At 39.7% G+C, this 23,386-nt stretch overlaps 1 protein-coding gene across 1 annotated transcript in view; it reads right to left on the bottom strand.

The window, feature by feature from the left end:
* Window positions 1-14,809: 14,809 nt before the first annotated feature.
* Window positions 14,810-23,386, bottom strand: part of LOC136852597 (isocitrate dehydrogenase [NADP], mitochondrial-like) — a 48,214-nt gene continuing 39,637 nt past the window's right edge. Inside the window, exons 4-9 of the mRNA XM_067127471.1 lie at window positions 22,852-23,051; window positions 21,979-22,116; window positions 18,686-18,799; window positions 18,405-18,552; window positions 17,075-17,279; window positions 14,810-15,711 (exon numbers count right to left, since the gene is read on the bottom strand). Coding sequence (XP_066983572.1) covers window positions 15,540-15,711; window positions 17,075-17,279; window positions 18,405-18,552; window positions 18,686-18,799; window positions 21,979-22,116; window positions 22,852-23,051 — 977 coding nt within the window. The 3' untranslated portion in view covers window positions 14,810-15,539. The remainder of the gene's footprint in view (window positions 15,712-17,074; window positions 17,280-18,404; window positions 18,553-18,685; window positions 18,800-21,978; window positions 22,117-22,851; window positions 23,052-23,386) is intronic.

Here is a 23,386-nt window from a genome sequence, read left to right as displayed (position 1 = left end):
AACAGGAATTGAAGACCTTTCCAGTATTATGGCCTGTATGGATAAGGCTCTGAGGGATGGAGCAAATGAGATGGCTTCTCTTTTTACTGCAGGGATTTTGAAGAAGAGGGCTTTGTTATGTTCCTTCACGTCCAAATCTACTACAGTCGCACAGAAGGCAGAGCTCCTTTACGCCCCCCTCTCGGAGCATTTGTTTCCGGAGTCCTTGGTCAGGGATATTTCTCAGACTCTGGCACATAAAGCTACGCAAGATTTACTTACTCGCTCGGCTAGGAGGTTTCCTTCGGCAATTCCTCCAGCTGCCAAAAAGGAGGAAAAGAGAGTTCAGCAGCCCTTTGGGGCAGAGTTCCTTCTAGAACTGAATTCAGAGGAAGAAGACAAGAAACAGGGGTAGAACTAACAGAAGGACGTTTAGAACACGCTCTAGAAATTGAGAAACAAGTCCTCCAGACAACAGTAGGAGCAAGGCTGTCTCACTTTTGGCAGGCTTGGGAAGCAAGAGGGGCGGACACCTGGTCTCTCTCAGTCATCAAGGAAGGGTACAAGATCCCCTTTACGGGGAAACCGCCACTTTCAACAAAGCCACTAGCCCTAGTGGCTCAGTACTCGAACGCATTGAAACGAGGGGCACTCCTGAATCTAGTAGACCAGATGTTGGAGAAAGGAGCGATAGAACCAGTTTTGGAACTAGGATCCCCAGGGTTCTACAATTGTCTGTTTTTAGTGCCCAAGAGTTTGGGTGGATGGAGACCGGTGCTGGATGTCAGCACATTGAACGGATTTGTGGAGAAGACCAAGTTTACCATGGAGACGTCTCAGTCTGTGCTGGCAGCAGTCCGTCCAGGGGACTGGATGGTATCCCTGGACCTGCAGGACGCTTACTTTCATATTCCCATCCACCTGACTTCAAGGAAGTTTTTAAGGTTTGTGATCCAGGACAAATGCTTCCAGTTCAAAGCTCTTTGTTTCGGCCTCAGCACAGCTCCTCAAGTGTTCACCAGAGTAATGCCAAATGTGGCAGGATGGCTTCATCAAGAGGGGATAAGAGTATCCCTGTACCTAGACGACTGGCTGATAAGGTCCCAGTCGAAGAACAGGTGTCTGGAGGACTTACACAAGACGTTTATGATTGCTCAGGATCTGGGTCTCATTATCAACAAGGAGAAGTCTCAGACCGAACTGAGTCAGACGATTCTTTATTTGGGGATAGTTCTCCCTCACAAGAAAGGCAAACCAAGTGCCTCGAGAAGGTTCAGTATTTCCTGGGGAGGCAGAAGTGCTCGGCGAGGGAGTGGATGAGTTTGTTGGGCACCCTCTCCTCGCTCGAGAAATTTGTCTCTCTGGGAAGGTTGCACCTCAGACCTCTGCAACACTTCCTTTCAAGAATCTGGGACAGGAAGAATCAGGAGGACTCATTTTCCTTCCACATTCCAGCAGAGATCAAGAAGCATCTGAGTTGGTGGCTGGATCCGTCGATCTTAGGGGAAGGAATCTCCCTACGCAGAAAGAACCCAGACCTAGTGTTGTTCTCAGATGCTTCGGAGTCGGGATGGGGAGCAACACTGGAGAACAAGGAAGTTTCAGGTTCTTGGGAAGAGGGACAAATCGGATGGCACATCAACAGGAAAGAGTTGATGGCCATCTGGTTAGGTTTAAAAGCCTTCAAAGGAATCTGTCGGGGAAAGTAATAGAAGTGAATTCCGACAACACCACACGGCTCTTGCGTATATCAGCAAACAAGGAGGGACTCATTCTTTACCTCTTTACGAAACAGCAAGAGAGCTCCTTCTGTGGACAAAAGACCACAGAGTGGAGCTCTTGACGAGATTCGTGCAGGGGCAGAAGAATGTAAGAGCAGACATGCTCAGCAGAAGAGGGCAAGTTCTGCCCATGGAATGGACTCTCAATCTTCAAGTTTGCCAGAAACTGTGGAGGTTATGGGGGAGGCCTTCAATAGACCTCTTCGCCTCCAGCCAGAACAAGAGAATCCCCAACTACTGCTCTCTAGTCCCGGACAGAGAAGCAATAGCAGTAGACGCCTTCTTGATGGACTGGACGGGGATAGACACTTATGCGTTCCCTCCGTTCAAGATTATCAATCTAGTAGTCAAGAAATTCGCCCTCCTAGATTCAGGGAGAATGACCCTGGTAGCCCCCTTTTGGCCAGCAAGAGAGTGGTTCACAGAGGTGGTGGAGATGTTAGTGGACTTTCGAGAAGTCTTCCCCAAGTCCAAGGCTTCTCAGACAGCCCCACTTCGAGAGGTATCATCAAAACCCCTCGCTCTTCAACTGACTGCATTCAGACTATCGAGAAGCTTGTCAGAGCGAGAGGATTTTCAGCTCAAGCTGCAAGAGCTATCGCCAGAGCGAGGAGGGTCTTTCAGAGAGTTTACCAGTCAAAGTGGGAAACCTTTAGATCTTGGTGTAAGCAGCATAAGGTTTCTCAACCACTACCTCTGTGAGCCAAATAGCTGATTTTCTCTTGTCCTCAGGCAAGATTCTAAGCTGGCCGTATCCACCATAAAAGGATACAGAAGCTTGTTGTCTACCGTCTTTAGGCACAGAGGCATAGATTTGTCTCAAGATAGAGACTTGAGAGACCTTTTAAAGTCTTTCGAAACAACGAAGCAGACTTTGAGACCCCCGTCCTGGAATTTGGATGTGGTTTTGAAGTTCTTGTGCAGCAGGAAGTTCGAACCCATCTCGCAAGCAACCCTGAGAGACGTAACGAAGAAAACTCTTTTCCTTCTCGCTCTTGCTACAGCGAAAAGGGTCAGCGAGATTCAGGCTATTCAGAAGCAAGTAGGCTTCAATCGTAATGGAGCAATTTGCGCATTAAGGCTCGACTTCCTTGCTAAGAATGAGAACCCTTCCAAACCCTGGCCGGGGACGTTTGAGGTTCCTAACCTCACTGATTTAGTGGGCCAAGAGGAGGAGAGACTACTCTGTCCAGTTAGAGCCCTCAAAGCTTATATTTCTAGGACAAAGGACGTAAGAGGTTCTTCCAGTTCCTTGTGGTGTTCAGTGAAGGATCCTCAAAAGCCCCTCTCGAAGAATGCGTTATCATTCTTTTTGAGGGAGACAATAAGAGAAGCTCACCTTTTATGTGAAGAGGAGAACTTTGGTTTGTTGAAGGTGAAGGCTCACGAAATAAGAGCCATTGCAACTTCTCTGGCTTATAGAAAGAATATGTCAGTTAAACAAATTATGGATGCCACTTTTGGAGAAGTGACTCTGTTTTGCTTCTCATTACCTCAGAGAGGTAAGAGTAGATTATGAGAAATGTTACACCTTGGGCCCATATGTAGCTACAGCTTCGGTATTGGGTAAAGGAGTGACTGCCTCCCCTCAACCTTAACTTTTGTTTGGGATACCTGTAATTGGGCTGGTGTTTTTATGGTTGTCTGAGGAAGCTTCCTTGTGGGAACAGCAACCCCAGTCTAACTAGATAGGTGTATATCTAGTCTGCAAGGTTAGGTGGTTAGATTGAGTAAGGTTACAGGTAATAGAAGGGGAATAGGAAGTACAGAAGTCTAGTCACGTTGTTGGTCTCACCCCGTTTGACAGACTCGATTGAGTAGTTTCAGTATAACAGGTCTTCACCTGGCTGGCGCTCCTAAGGGAAAGCGGCTCAAGAGGCAGGAACCTTTGAAGTCAGCTACCTTAGCAGGTAAGGAATCAAGGTGTTTACCTACGACTTTTAGTTGTTTCCCAACAATGTTGGCTGTCTTTCACCCTCCTCCAAATGTGTGAATCAGCTATATATATATAACTGCCAGGTAAGTTCTATTCGTAAAAATGAAGTTTTTATGATAAAACAAAGTTTTATGAATACTTACCTGGCAGTTATATATATATTTTAAATCCCACCCTCCTCCCCTCAGGAGACAGGTCGGGCAAGAGATGATCTGAGGAACTGAAAACGGGAATGATTCCAACTACCACCCTGTAAGGGTTGTTAACCACCTATCGGACACCTACCATTCGGCGGTTGCCGCGAGTTTTGAAAAATCTGCCGGTTCGACAGGGATTAAGCTATATATATATAACTGCCAGGTAAGTATTCATAAAACTTTGTTTTATCATAAAAACTTCATTTTAGGATGATACGTAGTACTATAGGTAGTACGTAGAGCACATCTAAAATACGTAAGACAACAGGAATAGCAGGGTACGTATGTTTATGTCTGCAGTACGTAGCATTTTCATGTACGGACTAAGTATAATACTCCGAACTTACATGAGGTTAGGTTCCAGAACCTCTCGCGCAGGGTGAATTTTCGCATAAGTTTGGCATGGTCTCTAAAAATGCTAATAAATGCCTATTTCTAAAGTTTAAACACTAAATATGACTGTAATCATGCTCCCAAATCATTATTAAGTTAACTTTTAAATGAAATTAGTTACTGTAATTTCATGTAAAAGTTAGCTTAATACATTACCCTTAAAAAAGAGAAATAAATGGTTGACATAAAAACTGAGATTTGGAAGAGAATTTCTCTCTCTCCCCTTCCAACCGATCTATTTTTAGAATTGTCTCAACCTTTTTTTAACAACTTCTTTGTTCTGCGTCTCTTTCTCTTTGTTCTGAAATGCTTTTTCATGAACAAACAGTGTTTTATGTTTTGACTAATACAACTCTTAGTTATTACGTCTCTATGTTTTAGAACGTATTTGCAACACTAGCGCATTTACACTTAAGTAGAAACGATACAGGTCAAATTAGATCAATTTAAACTATCTACTGTACAGGTAAAGGCATTACAGAGAATTAATAAGTTGTAAAAATGTGTGAGGGCTAACTATGAGCGAGAGAGAGAGATATTGTCCTTGAAATATCAAGTTATATTATTTATAAATTATTATGGGGAGAGAGAGAGAGAGAGAGAGAGAGAGAGAGAGAGAGAGATTTTAGAGTTATTCTTCGTTATTATACGTTAGATATCAAAAGATGGAAATTCAGTATTAAACTATTAAATGAAATTAAAGTTACTGTATTTTCATTTAAAAGTTAGCTTAATACGTTACCCTTAAAAAAAGAAATAAATGGTGTAACTCTCCCCCCCATTCCACCGATCTATTTTTAGAAGTCTTCTCAACCTCGTTAATAAAAACTTCTTTATTCTGTCACTTTCTCTCTGTTCTGAAATGCTCTGTGTCTCTATGTTTTAGAACTGCGCATTTACAGTTTGTAAACGGTACAGGTAAAATTAGATCAATTCAAAATTATCTACTGCACAGTTAAAGACATACAGAGAAACAGTGCTGTAATAAATAGGGTTGGCTAACTTGAATAACTGAACGAGAGAGAGAGAGAGAGAGAGAGAGAGAGAGAGATAACAGTTGTCCTTACCTGAGAGAGTGAAATGTTTTATGAATTATTACGGACACACACACGCACACAGACAGAGAGAGAGAGAGAGAGAGAATTACAAGAAAAAATTGACCACTGATTAGCAACACTCCCCTTCTTGTCATGTTAAATGACATGTCTGACAGCTTTTGCCTTTGACCTCCTTCTTACAAAAGAGAGGGAAGAATTTGTTTGTTCAAAATAATATGAATTTTGTAATGACAGTTTTATTATTATTATTATTATTTGAAAATTAGTACTTATTATTAGGTAAAAAGTTTAATTATCATACAAATAAACAATTATTAGGTAAAAAGTTTAATTATCATACAAATAAACATACCTGTATACATGTACCATAAAAATTCATCTCACTAAAAGAGAGAGAGAGAGAGAGAAAAAAAAATTACTTTTAATAATATTTAATGTTATTTAACTTACACATAAAAGCTTGAAAACTTATAAATTACATAAAAAATTAAACAACACTTTTGCTGGGTTTCTCAGTGTTCGCGTGTCTGTGAAAAACTTGTATATGACCATTAGTTAGGTTCCAATGAAAAATTCGTGTGTCTGTGAATATTCAACATTTTCACCTTTCGAATCAGCCCAAATGTGAGTATTACTGTACTGTAATATATTAATGAAAACAGCAAAATTTCAATAACATATATTTGTTTTTCTTAAAAGTGCTTCACCCAACCGACCTCTCCACAAATATAAAGAACTCCAGATGTTGGATGCTGTGTACCCAGGACCAATGATACTCGACACACTATTGGCTGTCATCTGCAAAGCAGCCAATCCAGAAGTGCCATTCATTTTCCTTGGCACTCATTGGCTGTTCACTTGGCGCTGATTGGCTGAACATTCATGACCAACTCACAAACATGGAATTCTGGGAGACCGCATCCACGGCATCCTTCTCAATTCATGTGTAGTTCGCAGCATCATCTTACCGTGTGAAATCGTGCATCTTTGTGCATCAGCGGTATTCAGCCCTAAAATGCCTCCTAAAAAATTCCCTGCTCCTTTTAAGACTTCTGGCAAAGAGTCTAAAAGAAAGAAGACTGTTATGAAACTCGAGGAGAAGGTGAAAGTTCTTGACATGTTAAAGGAGGGCAAAAGATTTGCCGCGGTTAGCCGCCATTTTAATGTTAATAATGAGAGCACAGTGAGATATATAAAGAAGAAAGGGGCGGAGATACGAAAGTCTGTCAGTAAGAGATACTTCGGTAGTGCAAAGACAGTTGTGACAGTGCGGGATAAAACAATCGTGAAGATGGCATCTGCTCTGGCATTCTGGATAAAGGACTGCCGGAAGAAGAACGTGCCCCTTGACTCCAACATCATTCGCGAGAAAGCGTGACAACTCTACCAACAGTTATCAACTGCTACGGAAGGCAACAATGTAGTACAGGCAGAGGAAGGCGTTGAAGAAGGGGAATTAGAATTCTTAGACTTTGGTGAACCAGCGCCTACAGAAGCAGAAGAGGAAGAGGGGGAAGAGACCCAAGCAGGACCATCATCAGCTCCTCAAGGTTTCCAGGCCAGCAAGGGGTGGTTCCACCAATTTCAAAAGCGGTTCCACCTAAAGTCTGTTACTTTACACGGGGAATCAGCTTCTGCAGACATTGAAGCAGCCGCGAAATATCCGGAGACCTTCAAGAAAATCATTGAGAAGGGCTACCATCCAGAACAGGTGTTCAGTATGGATGAGACTGGCCTGTTCTGGAAGAAGATGCCTTCCCGGACATACCTCATGAAGGACAAAGCTAAAGCCTCAGGATTCAAGGCCCAGAAGGATAGGGTTACCCTCATCAAGTGTGGGAATGCGGCTGGGTTCATGCTTACACCAGGCCTCATTTACAAGGCTGCAAACCCCAGGGCCCTCAAGAATAAGAACAAGGCGTTGCTTCCTGTGTTCTGGATGCATAACCTTAAGGCCTGGATAACCAAAGTCCTTACAGAGTACTGGTTCCATCAGAGCTTCATCCCTCAAGTTAGGCAATACCTGAATGACTTGGGCATGGAGTTCAAGGTGTTGCTGATTCTGGACAATACTGGTGGCCACCCTCTCGATCTCTATTACAAGGGAGTCCAGCTTGAGTTCCTCCCTCCCAACACCACCTCTCTCCTCCAGCCTATGGACCATGGCGTGATCCATGCCTTCAAGTCACACTATATACCGGAAACTCGCTCCAGCATCTTGTGAATGCAGCGGACAATGACAGTGAATTTACGCTAAAAGACTACTGGCGTAAATTCATGATTGCCACATGTCTGACCATCATCAACCGATGACTGAATGACATGAAAAAGGAGACCCTGAATGCGTGCTGGAACAAGTTGTGGCTGGAGTGTGTTCATGATTACAGGGGCTTCTCTCCTGAAGAAATTCAACATTCGGCCATTAACCCTTAAATGCCTGTTGGACGTAGCAAACGTCGACTAAAATTGTCTGTTGAATGCCGAGTGGACGTAGCAAACGTCGACTACAAAAAATTTCAACCTTCGGTCAACTTTGACTCGACCGAAATGGTCGAAAAACGCAATTGTAAGCTAAAACTCTTACATTCTAGTAATATTTAATCATGTACCTTCATTTTGCAACAAATTGGAAGTCTCTAGCACAATATTTCGATTTATGGTGAATTTTTAAAAAAAATTTTTTCTTACGCCCACGCGGTAACTCTGCCGAAAATTTCAGAAATTCTTTCGTCATTTTGTTGTAATTTTGCACTGTTCTATATTAGCCGTTACATAAAGTTTTATATATGAAAATGTGCGCAATTTCACGTACAATACAACAGAAAATAACTCATGGTTGTAGCTTTTATCAGTTTTGAAATATTTTCATATAAATCACGATAACTGCCAAAATTTCAACCTTGGTCAACTTTTGACTCGACCGAAATGGTAAAAAACGCAATTGTAAGCTAAAAATCTTACATTCTAGTAATATTCAATCATTTACCTTCATTTTGCAACCAATTGGAAGTCTCTAGCACAATATTTCGATTTATGGTGAATTTTTGAAAAAACTTTTTGTTTACGTCCGCGCCAGAAATTCTTTCATCACGTTGTCGTAATGTTTGCACTGTTTTATATTAGTCGTTACATAAAGTTTTATATATGAAAATGTGCGCAATTTCATGTAGAATACAACAGAAAATAACTCATGGTTGTAGCTTTTATCAGTTTTGAAATATTTTCATATAAATCACGATAACTGCCAAAATTTCAAGCTTCGGTCAACTTTAACTCGACCGAAATGGTCAAAAAACGCAATTACAGTATAAGCTAAAACTCTTACATTCTAGTAATATTCAATCATGTATCTTCATTTTGCAACAAACTGGAAGTCTCTAGCACAATATTTCGATTTATGGTGAATTTCTGAAAAAAATTTTTCCTTACGTCTCTGCTTGTGTAACTCGCCGAACATCTCAGAAATTCTTTCGTCATGTTGTCGTAATGTTTGCATCGTTTTACATTAGTCGTTACATAAACTTTTATATGTGAAAATGTGTGCAATTTCATGTAGAATACAACAGAAATTAGCTCATGGTTGTAGCTTTTTTATCAGTTTTGAAATATTTTCACATAAATCACGATAACTGCCAAAATTTCAACCTTCAGTCAACTTTAACTCGACCGAAATGGTAAAAAAACGCAATTGTAAGCTAAAACTCTTACATTCTAGTAATATTCAATCGTTTACCTTCATTTTGCAATAAATTTGAAGTCTCTAGCACAATATTTCGATTTATGGTGAATATTTTAAAAAAACATTTTCCTTACGTCATGCTTGATGTTTGTGGTTCGGCCGAACATCTCAGAAATTCTTTTCGTCTCGTTGTCGTAATATTTGCATTGTTTTATATTAGTCGTTACATAAAGTTTTATATATGAAAATGTGCACAATTTCATTTACAATACAACAAAAATAACTCATGGTTGTAGCTTTTATCAGTTTTGAAATATTTTCATATGAATCACAATAAATAGAAAAAATTCGACTTTCGGTCAACTTTAACTCGACCAAAATGGTCGAAAACTGCAATTGTAAGCTAAAACACTTACAGTCTAGTAATATTCAATCAATTATCTTCATTTTTCAACAAACGGGAAGTCTCTAGCACAATATTTCGATTTATGGTGAATTTTACAAAAAAAAAATTTTTACGTTAAACACAATTCATGCATCATTTTGTGATAATATTTTCTCTGTGTTGCTTTGATCATTTTAAAATTTGTTATATACCAAAATCATCGCAATTTAGTGTACAATACAACTAAAAAAATTAAGTCATTAGCTTTAACCGTTTTGCTTACAGCGATTTGTATACAATTATATGTTTTTTTTGCTGTCATATATTCCAATATTTATATTTGATAATGATATTTTTTCATTTCTGATGGTTGCATACTAAACTTCAGGCAATGAAAAAAAAATGAGCCAAAAATGAACTCTTAATCTTAAAAACTAAGCGTGCTGTGATTTTTTTGAAAAACTTTTTTCCGCTTAGCGCTAACTCACCGACGCCCGCCGGCATACGGGAGACGTTTTTGTAAATAGGGCTTCGGCGTTAAAGGGTTAATAAGGCTGTCCAGTTGGTGATGATTCTAGGTGGAGAAGGCTTCAAGGACATCAACGATGATGAAATCAGCACCCTCATTGATACCCACTCGGACCCCCTGACGGACCAGGATTTGGAAGACCTGACAAAGTCTGCCAGTGAGGAAGAAGATACACCAGGTTCAGGGGAGGAGCAGGAGGAAGAGGAGGGCAGCATGACTTTGGAATGTCTGTCCCACGTTAAGAGAATGATCAAGGATACGCAGGAGTATGCTTCATCATGGGATCCTTATATGGAATGCTCCTTAAAGTTTTCCAACATCCTTGATTTAGCATTGGAGCCCTATAATCAAGCCCTCACCACCATGAAAAAGAAGCTGCCTATCCCCATGTTCATCAAACGGACGAAGAAGGCCCCTCCAGAGCCTCCCAAATCACCCAAAGTAGTGCCTCTCAAATCACCTGAAGAAGTGCCTCCCCAATCGCCTGAAGTAGTGCCTCCCCAATCGCTGAAGTAGTGCCTCCCCAATCGCTGAAGTAGTGCCTCCCAAATCAACTGAAGAAGCGCCTCCTGAAGGTGAAGAGGCGCCCTTAGATGAGCTGTAACTCCACTGCTTTGCTGTGCAGTCATATCTTCATCGTCATTCATCGGACTGAACAGCTAATCCATCATCACCATCTTTAATCAACACTCATCACTGGTGAATACCTGTATGATTTACGTATGTAGCAATCTTAATATGTACGTAGTATTAAATTTTTTTAAATGTGCATGTGTTTTTTTTATTTTTTGTCTCTCTCTCTCTCTTTGTGAATTACATATAAATACCAATGGTTCCCCTCTAAGAGAAAACAGGACGGCTTGTAACTGTATGAAAGAAAATGTGTGTGGCTGAATACGTAGGGGAGACTGGATTATTTTCACCTACAGCTGTAAGCCATACAGTACATACGTATATTTGTAACGATAAAATGTTTAAGATGGCTTGGAAGTTATATTAATAATACCATTTCAAATATTAATACAGTAATAAGGTAATAGTTTAATGTATATTTGATGTAGGCTGGTATTTTTAGGCATACTTCATACTTCAGTGTTTGACCCATGGAAGACAGTTAAAAGTGTTTTTAGAGGAGGGGTTCTAAGTATTCGTGGATTTTGGCTATTCGGGGTGGGGGAACGCATCCCTCGCAAATACAGGGAGCTTACTGTATTGCTGCATACTCCCCCTCCGGACATCCTGCTGTTCTCAGATGCATCGACCGAGGGATGGGGCACACACCTGAGGAGTTGCTGACTTTGGGAGTGTGGCACCGAGACGACAAGCACCTTCTTATCAACATCCTGGAACTCAAGGCAGCCTTCCTGGCCCTCCAAGAGTTCCGGAATTGAGTGATGGGACACTCCGTGGTACTGATGAGTGACAATACCACGGTAGTGGCATACATGAACAAGCAGGGGGCGTCTAGTATCTCTCCTGCTCCACCAGTTGACGATGCAGGTGCATGAGTGGGCCGTGGCTCACTCAGTAGAGCTGTCAGCCAGGTACACTCCAGGCAAGAGAAATGTTGTGGCAGACAAGCTCAGCCGCCAGAATCAGGTGATCGGAAGCGAATGGCCCCTTCACTCAGAAGTCACGGAAAGGCTATTCGACCTGTGGGGGCGTCCAGTCATCTACCTGTTTGCCACCCGGCACAACAGAAAACTCCAGGTCTTCTGCTATGTCATGCCAGACACATGGGCTGCTGCAGAGGACATGTTCCAGCACCCGTGGGACAACCTCAACGTTTACACCTTTCCTCTGTTCTGTCTGATTTGCGGAGTGATCAGCCAAGCGATGGTCACTCCAAATCTCAGAATGATTCCGGTGGCAATGGCCGCAGGTCATTTGGTATCCCGACCTGCTAGCTCTCCTCTCCGAGGCGCCGAGAGAGATCCCCCTCCCCCTGGCCCAACCTGCTGTGTCAACCCCACGTGGAGCGGTACCACCAGGCAGTGCAGTCCCTGTGTCCTCACGGCTGGAGGTTATCCACCATCTCCTATGAGCAAGAGGCTTTTTGTGTTGCACAGCAACGTAGATGGCCGGGTACCTCAGACGATCCTCCGCAGCGGTATACCAGGGGAAATGGTCCGTCTTCTGTGGTTGGTGTCGTGGACAGGGTATCTCTCTGGTTGGAGCTACTGTTCAGCAGGTTGCAGACTTCCTCGTCTTCCTTCGCCGAGAGAAGCTTCTCTCCGTTTCAGCTGTAAAAGGCTACTGCACTGCACTTGTCCTAGTCTTGCAGCTGAAAGGAGTAGACATCTCTTCCTCCTTCAAGATTTCCCTACTGATGAGAAGCTTTGAGAGATCTTGCCCACCCAGGGATCTCAGGCCCCCTGCGTGGGATGTGACTCTCATTCTAAGGAGCCTGACTCGTGCACTGTACAATCCTTTACGAGAGTTGTCAGACAGGGATCTGACCCTCAAGACCGCCTTCCTGCTGGCCCTGGCATCAGCGAAGAGAGTTGGCAAACTACACAGACTTTCCTTCGATGTTAAACACGCGAGGGGATAGGGATCGATTATGCTCGATTTCATCCTGGATTTCATGTCGAAGACTCAGAATCCTTCAGTCCCTGACGCACAGTTGAAGACTCAGAATCCTTCAGTCCCTGACGCACAGTTCAAGTCCTTCACGATCCCCTCCCTAGAGGACTTTGTAGGTAATGAACCAGACGAGATGCTACTGTGTCCTGTTAGAGTGCTGTGGCACTATCTGAAGAGGACTCAACGTCTCCGGCCTGAGTGTCGACGACTCTTTGTTAGTACTGGCTCGACCAGGAAAGAAGTGTTCAAGAACACCATCTCTTTCTGGCTTTGTGAGACGATAAGGAGAGCGTATTCTGCTGCTGGAGAAGACGACACCAGTACACTTCGTCCGAGAGCTCACGAAGTCTGCAGCATTGGTCCGTCCCTCGCATTCCGGACGAACATGTCGGTTCTGCAGGTGCTGAAGGCAGGTGTGTGGTCCCAACAGCCCACCTTCACCTCTTACCTCCGGGATGTTGCTCACAAGTCCTTGGACACTTTTTCCCTGGGTCCTGTGGTGGCTGTTCAACAAGTTGTGTAGCTTACCCGGTTCCTCTAACAGGACAGGTTGCATCTTGCCTAAGGTGTACAGTTGTGATTGGGAGAATGAATGTAGAGTGGCTGGCCTCTCTTCTTTCTCCCCACCCTGGCTACCTTCCCATGGGCAGAGAGTGGACGTGCAGTTACATGCTGGATCTGGCGATCAATGCAGGTAAGCACCCAACGGGAGCTCCCGTTCTATTTTCCGTTCAGGTTATAGAAGCAACGCCACTCCTTCCCCTTGCAAGTGGGGGAAGGAGACCATGACAATAAGACAAACCCAATGCTTGTGATTATCTTAATGTCATCTCTTAATGTCATCCGACTCCAAGTTCTTCCTAGCCTACTTTGCATGAACTGACAGTTCCTCTTTCATGCAAAGGGACCCAGAAGTCCGACAGTTGATCCTGCATTGCTTACAACCTGATCATTTTGTCAGAGGCAGTTTTCCCTTCCTCACTCTATCGACCAGGAAGGGAAGACAAGGTGTGGTGAACTCCAGTCAGTTCATAGAGACTCGCTCAGATTCCTCCCTCCAACCAGTGAGTCTTCCTAATGTAAAGGACCGACGGTTTGTATATCATGTCGAAACAAACCACAATTTTTAAAAGTAAATTGTATTTTTCCTAACTATAAAACCTGAGGCCCTTTACATTTCATGCCCACCTCATGCCACCCCTCAATCTGATACCTGGGCCGAAAGGTAAATTGGAATGTTTACATCCGGGCAGGCGGTACTCCCGCCTCCCGGACAGTAGTTAACTGCCTAACCACCTTGTTTGAAAGTTCAATGGCGGTTTCCAGCCTACGCTGAAAGTACCGTAATTCCTAATGTAAAGGACCTCGGGTTTGTATAGTTAGGAAAAATACAATTTATTTTAAAAATTGTGATTTTTTTATAATAAAATAGTTTTATATATATATTTACCAAGTAATTACTGAATTGATGCCGCTGCCAGTAAGTTGCTCCTACACTCATGTTGCAGTGGGTGGGGCCTGTCATCCCCCACTATGCAACTGATGCGTTACCACAAATTTTGAATTTAGGATGCCGTGCGAGCATAATCGTTAGCTAAGAAATTACTTGGTAAGTATATATAAAACTTCTATTATAAAAAATCTGTTGTCTTGATGATGGTAAAGAACTGTGGGAGACAACAAAAATGACATATGTACTTCATATTCTATAAGCCCAGATGTCTGACTGTTCAGTAACCTATGCTCAACAGATCAGAAGCTTTAACACCTTCCTATAGTCAGGAGGTGAGCCCAGGCAGTCTGAACCTCCAGTTGGTTCTAAGACTTCCTTATCATCCATCCAAGAGTAAGAAGTCATCCTTCTGTTAAGACCAAGGTTTGTTCCGTATATGAACAAGACAAATTTTAAATCAATTTGTGTTTTTCATAGCTAACAAACCTTCGGTCTTAACGTATACGGCCCACCTCAAGCCACCCCTTATATTTTCCTGGGCTAGAAGGAAACTGCGTAGATGGGGCAGCAGGTCATGTAGCTTCCTCCTTCTCCTATACTGGCTGATGCCAGTTGCTACCAACCCCCTGAGTTGCTGTTAACCAGATTTCATCTAGCACCAGAGAATTTATCCTTGCTTTAAGACCGAAGGTTTATTAGTTATAAAAAATAGAAGTTTATTTAAAATTTATCATCTTCAATTTAGCTGGGCATGCATTTGAAGGGGTCCTTGCACACATTTACTATACATGATCGAGTAATTCAAAACACTGTGGGGTAAAATAACAGCAAAATCAGTTGTTTACAATTTTTATTAATCCACAAAGTGGAAGTCTTTTTCTTTATTTTCCAGACATGAACCAATACTAAAAATGTATTAAAATACACATGGCAAATATTTACCAGAAATATGAAAGGTGGATAAAATTTCTCATTTGTATTGGCTTCTTGTAAACAGGTATTAGAAAAATCAGCTAACCATGGCTTTCTGATAAAGAAACTTTTTGTGCAGGTATCAGCACACAGTTTGTACAGCACTAATTTGAAAGCCGTTTTGTCATTACTGTACTGTAAAGTAACCCACATAAAAGAGGAGATTCTGAAAAAGATCAGGTACTTTTCTCATCTTTACATAGTAGGTAAACATTGCAATTCACATAGCACAGTACTGCAATGCTTTCATTAACTGGACTTCTATCATTAAATCTACTTTTGTATATCTAGGCAATTTGATCATTTTCATCAATTACATAACAAATTACCTTTATGAAACCTAGGTCAATTTTGTCTACACATTAAATTTATAGCATGATATCCTAAGGTAAATTTCGTCTAAATTTCAATTACTTCAAAATCCTACAGTAAACCTTGTCTAAAAACATTTCAATTACACCCTAGAGCAAATTAGGTCTACATTTTCATTTCATAATTTTTTTGCCTATCCATATTATTTACTTCATGTAAATTATACATTAGACTATGATGTTTTGTAACACAAAAGATACCCAACAGTCTTCTCTCCTCTTATGCCATCTTTTTAGCTAAGTTTTCACGAATAGCCTCAAGGAAGTCATTGGTGTAGAGATACATTCCTTCCTTGACATTCTTCAGACCATGAATACATCCAGCAAGATCCTTTGTCATTGAGCCACTATCTACGGTGTCAATACAAGCTTGTTCCAAGCTCTGGGCAAATCTGCAATTGGAAAGACCAACTATAAATTAAAACCACCAAGGAAAAAAATTTCAAGTTGTGCAAAACTCAAGGTGTGTGCTTTGTTACAGAAAATATGCATACACAAAATCAGTGAATGTCTACTGAAATAAATTTCATTAACGCTTTCAATAAACAACCAAAATCAATTCCACTAACGCTTTTTTGTTTAATAAATTGTTAAGAACTAAGTATGCCAGTTTTTAGAAAATACTCAAAACCAGTCACTGAATCCCATCACTTTCTTATAGGTATCAATATGCTACCTCCCAACCTTTAGATCTTTCTCTTTTTCTGGAGGTTAGAACCCACATTTCATTTACAAGCTTGTATACCAATACAAAAGTCTTGGACTAAATTACATAAATCTAGCAACACACTGCCATTAACTTAAACACTGGACAAATCTCACCCTTTAACATGTATGTATTGCAGTCTATGCAAAGCAATGATGATGATGATGGTAGTTTGTGACATCACCTCTTTTCCTTTACTTTCTGTTACATTCCACAAATGTTGTCCCAAGCCCTGCTGACTTCAATATTAAAAGGTAACTAGGCCACCATCACAGACCACTCAAAACATGACAACTCTGCCATTAACCACAAAATTTCTCTCCCCATCTTATATTATTTACTTAGGGATTTTACACCAACAACAGAAAGAATAATTAGTGAAGTATAACCATGATATTTTGAGCATATTGTATATGTTACCCACAATGTTTGGATTAACAGTTCAATTGAGACCGGATGAGTGAAGTCTACAACAACTAGCCCTAAAGTGAATTTGGATATGAGAAAGTATTAGATCTAAATGGTGCACTTCTATCTCTCTTAATAATTTAGGTATCAGCCACATAAAATGACATAATTAAGAATTAGCTGCCACAAAGAGCAGCACATGTAAGCCCATCAACTGAAAAGAGGGAATATTAAATGGCCCCATTTTCTTTTAACAAATCTCCCAACCCAAGTAAATTTACCATTATCAACACAGCCCAAGTGGTACAATACACACATACAGTTTCACAATGAAAAATCTCAATTTCCCATCTGGAGTAAACATGACTGCTGGCCAAACACAGCCAAAAACCATTATTATTTGGTATCCAAACACACACAAACTGCTCTGTGACTATGGAATTTATCTTCAACAATGCATTACTACACAACAGTAAATTTTGTATAAGATTAGACAGTAAAATATGTGACGGTTAGAGACTGCTTCTAATCATACAGTGTCATGAGAAATCTCAAAATATAAGAAATTTAATGCTTGAATTCCAAAAGGAATCATTAATTTCTACTTCATACTGGAGCTGGATGAAAGATACTACACACACCTTGCAAGTTCAGGAGTTCCGTCAAGTTTAGCACGGTGCTCAAGGCCTCGGGTCCAAGCAAAGATGGAAGCAACAGGATTGGTAGAGGTAGGGTTACCCTTCTGGTGTTCTCTGTAATGTCTTGTAACAGTTCCATGGGCAGCTTCAGATTCAATTGTGACTCCATCAGGGCACATTAAAACGGAAGTCATCAAGCCAAGAGAACCTACACAGTAAAAAAAAAAAAAAAAAAAAAAAAATTAATAATCTGATGAAATATTAATGTTTGTTTTGACAAAACTGCCAGCCAATAAATTTTAATCAGCCCATGTACCAAACAATAGTGCATATGCAAATACAGTATATCAAAGTGAAATGTTCTCATAAAAATATAATATATAGTACTTGCAAGAAAAACGTATTTGTAATACAAATACAAGTTTTCCTTACAAATACATTAATCATAAGTTGCCCTATTACATATACATATAGAACTGTTCTAGTTGCACCAACCTACTCCAGTTAAACTGAACACTTCCACTACTAATGGCAGTACCCTCCTCATATCTTGTGCTCATAATGTCTAAACAGAACGAGAGTCGGGGATGGGAAGCAGAAAATGCAAATCCCTATACTATATGATTAATGGGCTTCAGAAAACTTGTTTTTTATTATTAAAAATCACTTGTTCATTAAAAATACTACTCGTTAAGATGCCTCCATAGCAATTTAAGAGGGAGGACAGAGGCGTATTATGATGGAACGGTGGTCGAACCCCATGGTAAGATGTCAGGAAGGAAGTGTTCATTTGTACTCAACAAATGAAAGATAACAGTTTGTACTCAGCAGAGTAGACTTCGAGTCCATAAGCCTGAACTAATGCATCACAGTGATGTCTGGAAGGTGCAAAAACAGAGACAGGTCAAGAAAACAAGGAGAATTTATCATAATATCCTAACCTGTGCAATTTGTACCCTAGCCGCTAACGACCCCATGTCCACCATGACAGAACATGGAGACAAGAAAAATTCTTCCATGTTATGTTTGAACATCACAAAGGTTAAGACTGGTTGAATCTCATAAGCTCAAGGAACCTCAATATGGCCTCACAATAATTTGCCTGAGCCACAATGTTCTTTGAAACAGATGGCTTCCTTGCCTCAACTGGGGAGAGTGAACATCCCTGGTACATAACAGGTAGAGCCTCAGGGGCTGAACTGGAAATAGAAGCGGGTCCTCCCCAAACAACAGTGGTATGGTGAAGAAGAAAATCTTGATGAATTCTGGGGAGGAGGAAGAGGGTCCTCTGAGTGTGTTACTGTCCTTAGAAATACGCCCATTCTTTACTTACCATAACCTTGAGCAACAACATCAGACTGCACATCACCATCATAGTTCTTGCAAGCCCAAACAAAGCCACCACTTGATTTCAGGCCCTGGGCCACCATATCATCAATGAGACGGTGCTCATACCAAATACCCTTGGCATCAAAATCTTTCTGAAATGTTTAAACTTTAGTTCAGTACTTGACTGCCAATGACATATTCAATATGAACATGAATAATGAAACATCACATACATTACATAGTATAAGGTTGTTTACTTGTAAATTATGGCTTGTTCAACCTTACCTTATATTCAGCCTGGTAAATTTCCTCAAAGATGTCCTTGAAACGGCCATCATAGCGCTTGAGGATTGTATTTTTTGTAGACATATACAGTGGCCATCCCTTACTTATGGCAACCTGGAATTGGGGAAAGACTACCTTCAGTTTCTTGTTACCTATCTTCAGTACTACAACTTATGCTATATGTCACCATGATGTCGCTGCACCAGAGTAGAGTCATATTTTCAGAACTGCATAGGGCTGACCCAAAGGATTCAATCATCATATCATTATCTTCAACATTTCAATCAACTTCACAAGATTGGATGCAAAATGAGTTCAATGAGTTCAATCTCTTCTATTAATTGCATTTTCCACCCAAATTCCATTTTGTCTAGGTCTTTCACTATGCCACTTTCCACAAATTTCTTCCACATCCATAAGTCTCTCCCCTCTTCCTCTCATTCATGTCCTAAACAATCTAAATCTTAAGCAATCCATACATTTGCTAATTTGACTCCTCCTCTTAAACCACATACAAATATTATGATAACCAGCATTATGAAATGCATTACATACTCATTCTTAAATAAGAAAAAACTAAATCCAGAAATATATGAACAAATACATGGCTAAAAAAAGGCAAAATTCAACAATGGATGGGGGAAGAGACTTGCACAGAATATTTAGTACTGCCTCTATTGCACTGCAAGAAATTAAATACTAAAGACCATGGGATTTTATTATATTCTAAATTTAAACATAAGAGGTCACCAGTCTTCCCATGAATCAAATCGCTGTAGTTAAATTTTAGACAAATTCAAAACCTCCACAGCACAAGTTTTCAAGAGCAAGCATCAAAACTCTTAAGTTAAAAATTCTATTTACATTTTGGGGAATCCTATGCCTCAACTATTTATAATCTTATTACTTCATTAAAAAAGTTATAAAAATAATAAAACTGCCTAATGTAAATACAGTACACTAATATATTAATTATAAAATATTCAGAAAAATAGACTTTTCAATTATAATTATATATACACCCTTTATAGTATAAACCAAAAACTATCCACGAGTCCCAGTCGATGTCAGGTAATCAGATGTCGAAACTTGTCTTTAATAGTCATTTTGTCATGGCAACAATGCTGATGATATCGGCTGCTGATTGACTTAAATCTCATTCAAATGTACTCAAATAGATTTTGAATTCATACCAAAGTAGTGTTTTATTATTTAAGACATGAGAATAAAAAGAAAAAATGCAAAAAACTAATAATAAATAAATCCTTTTGAGTTACTAAAGATATATATGGCAATATCCTTTTGAGTTACTAAAGATATATATGGCAATAATGATATGAAAACTAAATACCAGGAAGAAATACATGTGAAAACATACAAACTACCAAGGAGGATGAAGAGGAGCAGGAGGAAGGGGGGGGGGGGGTTTACTGAACTTGGCTTTTGGATTCAGAGCTTCAGCTGAAACTGAACTGCTATTGCTTTCATCCCAATGTGGCAGTCTGCACTTAGCTAATGTAAAATTTCTTCTTTTTAATAAGGCAATACTGTATATATTACTTTGAAATGGAAGAAACTACTGTCAATATACCAAAATACAGTACTTAACCCTACAAAATTTGCTTATGTAGCAAATGTTAAGCAGCATTTTATAACTGACAACCTACATAATAGAAAACAGTACTACAAGATACTGTATATACTCACATGTATATATCCCGTTAATACTACCACTGCCTAACACGCATGTTTCGTTTACGATTTTCTCTTCATATTTTTTCTTTAATTAATATTGTAGTCTTGTAGTTTAGGCTAGACTTATACCCTCGAACTATTCGTTTGGCAACAAGTTATATTGTTTAGACCTTTTTCTAATAACTTAGTTTCAAATAAATGAATATGATTTCTGTATGGTTAAAGTTATTGAATTGTTATGCCAAGGAGAAAAAAATTACCTATAATGATGGTAAAAAGAAGGGCCTTGTATCTATTGATTAGACAGCTATTTTAATTGTCGTCCATTTTTTTTAAGAAAAATATTATTCCAAATTTATCAAAATTACTTTCTTATAGTAGCCTTCCTTCAACAATTCTCTTGAACTATACAGTAGTTCCAAAGCCTTAGAATAGAAAGGAATGACTTTGCTAGCCTTTTCTGTCGTTGGTTTGTTTGCAAGATGCTCTCTAATATCTGAGATACTGTATATTGTAGTGCACAAATTAGAGGGCAATATTCTTCACTACCACAACAACAGATCTCAGAACAATATTTTTCGAAATATATTGTATAGCAATGATTAACTTACCTGTAATGAAATAAAATAAATAAAATGGGGGGGGGGAGTTATGTCTTTATAGAATAGTAACGTAAACTTGACCGGGAGTTTCAATATGGCCTCCAAAGTCACACGCTCGGCAAGATCCCCACTCCATGTTATGGACGCTCTATGGAGTGGGCAAGGCAGATGTGAGACAAAGTCTTCTCTCTTCTTGATTAATAGATGCAGAACAAACTTATTACCGTAAAGTATTTGTAATCCAAATAAAGGAAATAAAAAAAATCTATTGTTGGAGGCACATTCAGAGATGTCTTTTTCTACGCTGTGCCGATTTTACCTCATACCAGGCAACAACAATGAAAATCTTATGCACTTTTTGATGAGAACTAACTTATAAAAGGGTAGGGTACTATATGTTTATCATTACATTTTTTTTATGAAACGTACTGAGTTTGGTCAATTATCAATACAGTAGTTAAAATAAAAGGTAGGGGCCTAGTCCTATGTTACAATGATTAAGACAATGGGATTACTGTTCCCTCTCCAAATAAGTCTAATCCTTCGGGCCAGCCCTAGGAGAGCTGTTAATCAGCTCAGTGGTCTGGTTAAACTAAGATATGTATTATTAATTTTCATAAAAGCATTTGTTTGTTTTCTCTCCCATGTCCTTCCTCTGGCACTTTTCTCTCATCTTATGTCTGTGGGCAAGTACATCCCACAGTAATGCCATTACCTACTGTCAACGGATGTAAATTTCTCAGTGACAGATGAGTTGAAACAGAGTACTTTATAGGGTTACCCATGCTACATAAAAAATCAGTATCTACAGGGAACTTTTTATAATTCTACACAAACATCCCTCCCAAGACAAAACTAACTAAAAAGCACATTCTTTTCCTGGAGTTCTGACCTAACACATGTAGCCCTCATTCTTTAAATTTTAATTACGGTACTTTCTAATTCCAGTTACTGTTAGAAAAGTTCATAATCACAGAAATAAGAGTTTAAACTTGCCTGGAACGAAGAGTGAGCAAATGCACGGATAGATTCATCTGTGTTGTACATAGCCATGGTGACACCACCACCATTTTTGAAATCAAATACCTTGTGCCTCTGAGGTTGGCCTCCAGCTGGGGTGTAAACTAATTCAACCTACAAAAGAAAAATAAATTAGATATCAGGATTTGCTCGATAAAACATTATCATAATCAGTAGGAATGCAGTACACAAGTAAATCTCAAAATCTACTTCTTCCATATAATTGAAAACTACATAAATGCATATTCCTTTATCAGCATTTTACCATCCAGAAACTTTCTTATCATATTCAACACCATGCAAGCAAGTCTTACAACACTGCTCATCTTGGTGTCAAATCCTTAAGTATGACCTTAACCTTAACTAATACCTCACTCCACACATCTGTTGTATTCATGGAGTAGAAGTTTTTATCTCACTAGTTCAAAAATTAATGGCTAGATAAAATATTCGACTATAGCAGATGGACAGACATACAGAGACAGACCAACTACAAAGCAGCTCTGAATGATAATCTGAGGTATAATACTAAGAAAAATAACAGGATTACTAGACTCAAGACATTCATATTAAAAAATTTGGTTTTCAATATTGGTCAAAATTACAAAATACAAAACATGTTTACCCTCAACATTACCCCATACTGTATCAGTAACTTTGAAGACTAGAATATACTTGTGATGCTGAAATATGTTTTTTGGATAAAATTCAACCAGGAATAACCAGAAATGACCCACCTAAAATTGCCACCTATAGAATCTATGATAAGATATATTATAAAAATTAACTACAAGATGGAGACAAATTCAGCTACTATTGCCATACAATATAGACAATATAGGTACTTACAGTGCCACTTTCAGGGATAACTAGATCGGTTGCTTTGTACTGATCACCATGAGCATGTCTGCCAATGATGATGCTCTGAGTCCAACCAGGGACCAGACGAGGAATAGTCTGGCAGAGGATTGGTTCACGGAACACTGTGCCACCAAGGATGTTACGGATTGTACCATTAGGACTCAGCCACATCTTCTTGAGCTTAAACTCTGAAATTAGTCATTCAATGCATAAGTTACTTAACAGAACAAAATATAGAATTTAGGCCTATGAGGTCATTAAGCACTGAAATAGAAATTGACAGTTAAAAGGTTTGAAATGTGACACAAGAGCTCGCAGTTGCACTATGAAACTAATGATAGTAGAAGGTGGAAAGGAAGATATAAGGAAGAGAATATGAACGGAGGTACAGGAAAAGAAATGAAAGGGGTTGCAGCTAGGGGCCGAAGGGATGCTGCAGAGAACCTTAAGTAACGCCTACAGTGCACTGTGTGAGGTCCACTGAGAGTTACTTAACCACTACACTTACTGTACAATTTCATAC

The sequence above is a fragment of the Macrobrachium rosenbergii genome, chromosome 25 (assembly GCF_040412425.1).
Source record: "Macrobrachium rosenbergii isolate ZJJX-2024 chromosome 25, ASM4041242v1, whole genome shotgun sequence".
Classification (NCBI taxonomy): Eukaryota; Metazoa; Arthropoda; class Malacostraca; order Decapoda; family Palaemonidae; genus Macrobrachium; species Macrobrachium rosenbergii.
Note: the sequence above shows the minus strand (reverse complement) of the source record. Positions and strands in the feature narration are given on the sequence as shown.